Genomic DNA, 9,723 nt, shown 5'->3' with positions numbered 1-9,723 from the left:
TCCCATAATATATGGGAAGACCTTGTTTGTTTTTGTTTTTAACGTAATTTAGGGAAAAAAAATATTTGTGTTATAGGGAAAGTTAAAGTGTTTACGGGGAAAGCTGATTTCAGGTCAAAAGAAGTTGACTATGATTTGGTTGGGGCAGAAATAAACAACCAAAAAAAGAAAATTGATCCTGCATAAACATCTTCTGTCTCCTACGTACATAAACATCTTCATCTCCTACGTACTCCAGGGTTCTTCATTCTCGTATTTATTTTTTCCTTGCTATAAATCTCGTGATATGATCCTGTATATCTTCTCCATTGTTAACTGAGTGTCATTCTTTTATAATCCAGTGTACCGGCCTATTCTATCAATATATATTTGGATCTAGTCTACCGGAATGATGGAAACATAATTGATCTTATTTACTATCTTATCAAATCAATCACAGTTCTCAAAGAGAACATGGATTTTCAAGTTTAATTCTCCATAAACTTAATTTATACCACAACAACAATTCTTATTAACTTATTACACGGTTTGATCTAGAATTGATAAATCATCGTTTCTTAAAATCATAAATTATCAAACATTAAAGAGATCACAGAGTATAAACCAAAAAAAAAAAAAAATCTCACTTGAATAATTTTTTTTTTATAGAAAAAAACAACTATTAAGTATATTTTCAAATAAGATGGATTATGTTTAATTTTAAGAGAGAACACAAACAATTTTCATGAAAGAAACTAACTGGCAGGGATGACAGTGGCATGTTGTGTGGATCGGTGACGAAAGAGAGGAAGACCAAAGGCCATGCTCTTGGCTGAGCCTTGTGCGGAGATTGTTATTTTATTTCCCCCCATTTATTGTCATAAGTCAATCCTGATTGAAAAAGTCAGCTGTCCCCATAAACGTTTTAGCTTTCCCTATAACAAAAAAAAAGACAATAAAACGGAAAAATTAGTGGTTTTCCGGATTTTATCAACTAATTAAAAAGGTCGGAATGTACACCCCAGTTTATTAGGGTGTACAAATTTGGACTCCTATAACATTATGATTTTAGTGTATAAAAATTATTGAATATATATAATCCAAAAAACTGCATAGTGTATAATCTTCCAAACCTCTCTACCCCTACCTGAAAGCACATTCCTCTCCCAAACAGCAAAAATTGTTCAATAGTCGCAGGTATAAGCCATGCGATTCTGAAAGCTTTAATAAAGTAATCCCACATCTCAAATGCACAAGAGCAATGCAAAAACAAATGAGTATCAGTCTCTATTGCATTGTTGCACTTAACACAAACAACAGACTCCAACTGCATTCCTCTTCTACTTAACATATCCCTAGTTGGGAGAGAATTATGAAAAACAGTCCAAAGCTTGAAACTTTTAGTTTCTTCTTAAAAGTTTAAATACAACAGGAAGAATTTACAAAGCCATGAAAAATATTAAAATGTTTTCACCAATATTAAACATTTTAAAAGATTTCATTAGAAACCCTACATTATTTAAAACAAAATCTCAATGTATTTGAGTTGTGAGTAATATAAGGAAGTTCAACTTCTTGGAACATTTGTTATGACCGACAAAAAACATTATTTTCCCTGCGCAAAATTGCCTATCCAGTTGTTCCTTTATTCTTCGGGAATCTCTTGTATCCAATTTTTTTTTATCCATGGTAAAAAATAACAGATTCACATATTTTTACTTCCTATATCGAGACCTAAGTATTGCGCTTGCATGGACCAAAGTCGAGGCCAAATTTTGGGGAGTTTAGTTCTTGAACCTTTCAAAAATATATTTTGTACAAAAAGAAAAGGGATATCACACCTATTTCTAGAGTTAAACTCCCAATTTATTAAATTTTTAGAGTTTATTGTACCAAACTTATAAAAAAAAGAATTTAGACCCCCAGTTTAAAAACATGGTTATGCCACTGGGATCATGTGTGGGTAAAACACATTCTTTATAAGGCGAGTCTTATGTTGTGGGCTATCATTCGTAACTCACTTTCTACTCGCTTAATGTTAAGGCGTTGTGGTGTTAATATTCCAAGATTGTGTTTTCGGCAACAATGGGAATTGGCCATTTTTTCTTGTATTGTCCTTGCATTCACCTCCGAGGTTGGGACTAAGGGTGCACACGGTACGGTTCGGCTCGGTTCTTGCCGAGACTGAGTACATGTAGCCTCGGTTCCTATTTTTTGGACCGGTACCTGTACCCTGTAGCTCGGTCCTGGTACTATTCGGGACCAGTACGGTACCAGGTACGGTTCCGGTACTAGTCTCGGTCCTTAATTTTTTCAGAAAATTTTTTTCCTGTTAAGAACCTGTTTTACTGAGCAACAATATATTAAGAAATATCGCAAAGCACAATACATAACAATTAACAACTAATGTTGATACATGAAAAAACATCCCTTAATGGGTTGGGAGTGCTCCTGAGAATAAAGATGAGTTTGGCTTAAAGTATGGGAACTTGGGGACTAAACCCAAGCCCAAGTGGAAAATACCCAAAAGAAGGGAGGATAAAAGGAGGAATTAATGAAGAAGAAGGAGGTTATGTTAAGGAATGGCATTAAGCGTAACTAAGAGATGTTTGGACATGCGTCAATGGAAATGCAACTCTCTCTCTTACCATATTTGGAATTGTAAGGTCACTTGGTGTGGCTAGGACGGGTAGAACCAGAATTAAATTCACCCTTCAACATTTGGCGACCACACCCGGAGGCTCGTGCCTAGTTCACCATGACACATCCAGAAGGCGCCAGCTCAGACGTGATAGAGAATCCAAACATCCCTCCACTCAACCCTGAAGGCGAGAGGGTAGGAATAGTAACAGACCCAATCACACAAATAAGAAAACCAGGAGCCACTCGCGAAGAAGAAATGCATAAGGAGCTAGAAGACCACATACGCAGGGAGCAAGAATTGAGAAAGCTCATGAAGACAGCCAACGCTGCGAAAAGCGCCAAGGAAACAACAGAGAACGCGGAGGAAAAAGATGAGGAACCTATAGCTATGACACAAGAGGCGATGGCAAGATACTTGGAGATGAACTACAGAGTCGTAAAGCAAGAAAACTACAACTTTATGGCGAGCCCTTACTCTTCTGAAATCACAGAGTATCAATATCTAGAGGATTACACATCACCAAAGTTGAAAGTCTACAACGGCCAGGGTAACGCGAGGGAACACCTCAGCCGATTCTTATCCTCTATGAACGATCGGGCAACTGATGGGAAACTATGTCTCAGAGAATTTCCAAAGTCATTAACTGACACAACATTCTCGTGGTACGATAACCTGAGGTCGGAAAGCATCAGCTCCTGGATAACCATGTCCACACTCTTCCTCAGAAAATTCTATTCAGCAAAAAGGAAAGTCACGACCATCGACTTGAGCAAGCGTAACCAGCGTGCAAGCGAGGAAATAGGAAAATACATTGTCAGATTCCGTCTCCTCACTCTAGACTGCCAAGAGGATGTCAAAGAGGAAGATCTGGTGGAGATTTGTGTACGAAGAATGACTCCATCCTTCAAGAAAAGTTTAGTCAATTTCCGTTTTCCCACGTTCGTATAACTAGAGGAAGCAGCCGCAAGAATCGCCGATTGCATCGAAGAACCAAGCTCAGATTGCATCTGGCGGAACTCGGTCAACACCGTATTAGCCGTGCCTAGAAATACTCGTGCAAATAATAACCGAGAGGGTTGGGGAACCCAGGCGCTTTCACTGCCCCTACCCTGTAGCAAGGAACAAATCGTAGGATTGTTAGAACAATGGATAGCGAACAAGGAAGTTTAACTGCCTCCAACAAACATGGATCCGAGCACCATCGACGCAAGCGATGCTATATATTGCCATGTCCACCGCAGGATACAACACCCCACAATTGACTGCTTTAACCTACGTAGAATGTTCCAGAAAAAATTGGAAGTAGGCGAGATTGAGATGAGTAACCCGGAGGGCAGTAAAGCGGTCCAACATCGAGTCATGATGCTCACTCACGACCCAAGCGGAGATGTCTGGAAGACGTGGGATGATGACGAAGGAGAAGCATGCGCAGTTGAAATAGAAAACCCAGCATTTGCAAACATAGACAACGTGGCTAGCCAGTTTGCTAAAACGGTACTGGCCCAATAGTTCTTTGACTCGCTCGGCTTCAGCGAAGATCAAATCAAAGAAACGTCCAAAACTATAGCAGCGGGGAGGCCTTGCGGTCTCCGTCCCAAGGAAGCAATCGTATTCACAAACGAAGACATCTGCTACCCGGGGGAGCACCTTAGACCTCTATACCTCACAACGCATATCAACAGGCAACCACTGAAGAGAGCTTTCATCGATGGGGGCGCGTCCTTGAACTTAATCTCGATACATACACTAGAAATCCTAGGAGTACAACGGTCTGAGATCAAAATGCGAACTACAACAGTTAAAGGAGGCCACGTGCAAACAACCATCGGGATCGTCAACCTGGTCATGAAGGTTGCCCCCATCCGAGGACCTACACCATTTTATGTACTAGAGGATGATACCACATTCCATGTGTTGTTAGGGCGATGTTGGCTGCTCAACCACAAGGTGGTTGCATCAACATACTACCAATGCGCGAAAACCAATATCGGAGGAAAACATTACTGAATCCCCGCCACAAGCAACCCTTTCGACCCAGAGGAAGCATACATGGCGGATGCAATTTTCTATGACGTGCCAAAAGAAGAAGACGAGATGTCGGAGGTACAGCTTATCCCGCTACCGAAATTGGGAGAAGAAAAACCGGAGCCAGTCAAGTCCGTGTTTAGTCCATCCAGACTAGTATTCCCAACTGATAGGAAGAGGAAGCAAGAAGAGCAACCCAGTTTTCAACGCTTTTCCAGGACAGATGGGGGGCATGTATACCGCTTATAGCAATTAGCCGAGGGAGCGCCCACATATGAATTATACACGATAATGAATGAAGCGGAGGTTCCCGATGAAAATGCAGAACGAAGTCTGTCCGAACTCCCTTATAACACAATTGATGATGAGGATCTAAAAAACCAGTTGATGGAAACTACCGTCAAGACCACTGGAGAGCGGACACCAGAGGATCTCACTCTGGATGGGACGGAAGAAGTCAACATAGGAACACAAGAAGACGAGCACCTTATCACGATAAGAAAGAGTCTAGACGAAGGGGAAAGGACAGCTCTGATCGCGCTACTCAAGGATTACAAAGATGTCTTTGTTTACGACTATGACGAGATGCCGGGTCTAGACAACAATTTTGTGGTATATAATCTTGGAGTCTCGCCATAATGCAAGCCCGTCAAACAAAGGAGCAGGGAGTTTCCTAGGGCCACCGCTCTTCCGATAAAATAAGAAGTGGAACGATTGCTTAAGGCCAAGTTCATCAAGCCTATCCAACGCCCCACCTGGCTGTGTAGATTACAGAGACCTGAACCGAGCGTGCCCAAAGGATGATTTCCCGCTTCCAAACATCGATATGACGCTATACGCGACAGGAGGGAAGGGGAGGTATTCCTTCATGGATGGCTTCAGCGGATATAACCAAATAAAGATGGATCATTCAGACGCCAGAAAGACCGCCTTCCAAACTCCATATGGCAACTTCTATTATGTGGTAATGTCGTTCGGCCTGATGAATTCCGGCGCCAAATATCAACGAGCTATGACGTCCATATTTCATGACTTGCTACACCAGACGGTAGAGGCATATATCGACGACATCGTGGTTAAGACACAAGAGGGCGAAGATCATACCTCCCACCTAAAAACGGCTTTTGAGAGATGCAGAAAGTTCAAACTCAAAATGAACCCCCTCAAGTATGCCTTTGGGGTAACATCGTGGAAGTTCCTAGGTTTCGTGGTGACTAATGAGGGTATCCGAGTGGACCAAGCAAAGTTGAAGCAATCACGACGATGACGCCACCATCAAACACAAAAGAACTGCAAGCTTTCATAGGACGGATATCGTACATAAGGCGCTTCGTACCTGGTCTGGCGCAGTTAATGACGGTGTTCCTCCCACTACTAAAGAAAAATACCCCGTTTGTGTAGGGAGAAGTTCAGCGCGCTGCGTTGGAAAAACTATAACAATGCCTTGTAAGCCCCAAAATTATGAGACCCCCGGTACAAGGAATCCCCCTCTACCTTTACACGACATTCACCGGTTCGGCGATAGGCGCATTCCTGGCACAAGACATGGGAGGAAATGAGCTATTACCTATCTACTATGTCAGCCGAGTCCTACGGGATGCAGAGTTGAGGTAACCGCGCGTAGAACAAGCATGCCTAGCCTTCATATACGCAACACAAAAGCTACGACCTTATCTTTTGACGCACGAGACTATCGTGGTGGCAGCGGAAAACCCCATAGCCTACTTGGCTTCAAAGACCGTCCTAACGGGGAGAACTGCCCGTTGATTGCTACAACTGTCGGAGTTCGAACTTAAGTACCAACGCCCGAACGCGGTGTGAGGACAAGCGATAGCTTATCTCGTAGATATGTTTCCAGGAGAAGGAGATGATGAAGTACATGAGTACGTACCGGGGAAGTGGCGGCTGCAGACGTTGACAAACCTTGGACTATGTTCTTTGATGGGTCATCATATGGCACCGTTGGAGGAGCCGTAGTATTCAAAGCGCCACGAGGAGAGTTGATCTCATTCTCATTTAAGCTGGACTTCCCCTGTAGCAACAATGTCATAGAATACGAAGCGCTGATCTTGGGACCTCGAATGACAAAGGAGCTCAACCTGGGAAGCATAGAAGTCAAAGGCCACTTGAGACTCGTAACAAACCAGGTGAACGACGATTTTCATGTCAAAGAACCACATATATCACCTTATCGAGCGGAAGCTCAAATATTGATGAGCCAAACGGGATCAACTCTGGATCATACTGGCAGGGGCGGAAACAAACACGCGGATGCCCTAGCGACCCTGGCAAGCAAAGTAAAATTGAATGGCGAGGAAGAAGGCACGGTCACGATAAAAAGAAATGAGCTGCCTAATGTGATGATGTTGTAGTAATACGTTCGTTGAGGCTTGTGAAAGCAAAAGATTCTAGACTTAATAAAAATTAAAAGTAAACAAAACTTAGATCAAAATTTGATTTCAAGATATTAGGAATAACCAAGACAGTGATTCCACTATTACACATGAATAAATTATGATAAATAATCCAAAACTCTAATTATCTTTTAAGTCCCTTATTTGTTAATTCACATATAATCAGGCAAATTCTCAAATATTAATTGTATCCCCTAAGCATAGATTATCTAAAAAAGTATAACCTATCTAATTGAATCACAACTAACGAAGAAAATTATGCAAATAATTAAAAACTCTGCAAAGGCAGTGATTGAGTGAATTATAAATTATAAATTAGAGAAAATAAATAATTACCAATTATTCATGCGTAAATAGCTTCCTGATTTCCTTGGTCACGTGAGAATTAACTCATCACATGTTGGAAACACGTTCAAAATTCATTTTTATTGCTCAAATGAGGTGTACAAATGATGAAATGGAGAAAAACTATTAAAAACCGGGTGTGTAACACTTATATTTGTTACAAACCGAATTGTTACAAAGAACGATAAATGATAACTTTCACGGACATTGTATCTCTACGACCCCCGCCTCTGTGTCGTTCTCACTGTTGGAAAATGACTGTCTTGGATGGTCTGTTCTTCGTGTTCTTCAGATATGCAGCAGCAAAAAAGAATTTTCCTGCAACTTGATTTTTCGACTCTGTAGTAGTTGCAGGAAATCCTACAACACACCCCTTGTAATAATTTGTAGATCTAAACATAAAAATGATAATAAGAATGCTAAAATTGTAAAGAGACACAAGGTTTACGTGGTTCGATCAATTTGATCTACATCCACGGGGTTAGGTTTTACTATGATTATTTGTAATTACATCTTGATTACGTGGAGACTCCATTAATGAGTATTTGGAGCTCCCTCTCTCTGGTTTTTGGGGAAGAATAAGAAGATAATAATAATACAAGTTACTTTTCTCTCTCCTACCTTTCTCTTTATATAGGATGCTACCTAGTGGATGACAGCTCATATACAGTTAAGATTTCCCCTAATTTCGGATCTGGCTTGCGATGATATCGCAAGCTTACAAATGTTAATTTCGCAGATCTTCTAATCTTCGCAAAGTTATTACATTTTTCTTATGTTTAAGCTAATATCACCTATTATGTCGTTTCTCAAAGTGCTCTGCGATGTTTTTGTAATGCGTTGTTAAGAATTTCGCGAGCGTATCATTGTCGCGAAATTCTGATCCTACATCTTGCCTTTTTTTCTTGAATATTGCTTGAAGAGCGATCTTCAGGAAAAAAATCCATTGTTGTAGTTGTTGGAGAGAGATACGTGTTATTGGAGTAGTCTTTGATCTTTGTTGATGAAGGAACGAGCGAAAGAATACTGGATTTGAAAAGTACGTACTTGCCTCTATTCTTTTGTGAAGTTCTGGAGCGTTGCGAAGTAAATAAGAAGTATCATCTCTTGAAGTATGCGAAGTATGAAGTATCCTTTGAGAAGTATAAGAAGTATTCAATCCTCGAAATATAAGAAGTAACCGTCCTTGAATGAGAATAATAAGTATTTCCTCTATTCATGCGAAATTATTACTCCATTTTTTGTGATTCTTGCCGAGAAGATAAAGAACATAAAATGTTTTCTTGGTAATCCATAGTTTCCTCTGTTCTTTATCTATGAGGGTAGAATCCTTGAGAAAATGTTGAATGTGCGAATTGTTTCTTCATTCTTATCTTGCCTCTGTCTCATGTTTTGTGCTCATGCGATAGTATAATCTCTTCAAGTTGCTTATAATTGTGTGAAATAATTGAGCGAGATAATCACATCATTCGAAATAATCACATTCTGCGAAATTCTGACACATTATACGAAATTTTGAATCATTCTGCGAAATTCTGAATTATTCTGTGAAGTTCTGAATAATCTTGCGAAATTCTTGAATAATCCTGTGAAATTCTGAATAATCCTGAATAATTCTGCTAAATTCTGCGATATTATTGCGATATTCTGCAATATTATTCCTTACAGTTTTGTAAAGTACTTATGCGAATATAATGCTTATGTGATGAAATGTGTATGCAATGTTTATACCATGAAATGCTTATGCAATGCTTTTATGATGCGAGTATGATGCTTGTATGATGAGAATGCTTATCTATTGCAATGTATAGTTAATGCTTATGTTACTTAGCTCATTTTGCCGTCTAAAATTGATGTAGCTTTAAATTGCCTTTATTCTCCATTTCTCTGGCTTTTTCTTTAGTGTATGCATTACTCTTCGTGTAGTTATTGTTCCTCACAAGTTCTTACTTGTGTTTCATCTTTCCTTTTTCCTGCACTATTAGTATCTCATAACAATATGATCATAGTATCAAGTCTACGGCATTTTCACTGCCTCAGTTTCATTTCCATATACATATGCACAAGATTATTTGCTTACATATAATCATCTTCGCAAGTTTATTTTCGTACCCTCTTGTGTGGTCTTATTTTTCCTTCCTAGTTAAAGGTCTTATTATGCCACCTCTTTTCATTGCGACAAAATCGCAGGACGTCTTTGCACTTTCATGTAAAAACCTATTGATTTTGCCTTAACTTTTTCTTTTGTATTATTGCCTCTTCAGGATTGTTGCGAAAATATGACAGGCCTAAATATTCTTGCGAAAATAAAGCCCC

General features: G+C 39.9%; 1 protein-coding gene across 1 annotated transcript; it reads left to right on the top strand.

Annotated features, from left to right (window-relative positions):
* Positions 1–2,737: 2,737 nt before the first annotated feature.
* Positions 2,738–3,571, top strand: LOC113295781. The gene has a single exon (XM_026544104.1). It carries the CDS (start codon positions 2,738–2,740, stop codon positions 3,569–3,571), a length of 834 nt encoding a protein of 277 aa, XP_026399889.1.
* Positions 3,572–9,723: the final 6,152 nt, after the last annotated feature.

The sequence above is a fragment of the Papaver somniferum genome, chromosome 7 (genome assembly GCF_003573695.1).
Source record: "Papaver somniferum cultivar HN1 chromosome 7, ASM357369v1, whole genome shotgun sequence".
Lineage (NCBI taxonomy): Eukaryota > Viridiplantae > Streptophyta > Magnoliopsida > Ranunculales > Papaveraceae > Papaver > Papaver somniferum.
Note: the sequence above shows the minus strand (reverse complement) of the source record. Positions and strands in the feature narration are given on the sequence as shown.

Excerpts from the sequence above, each read along its gene's own strand:
- LOC113295781 (XM_026544104.1), top strand. The coding sequence starts at position 2,738 with ATGACACATCCAGAAGGCGCCAGCTCAGACGTGATAGAGAATCCAAAC.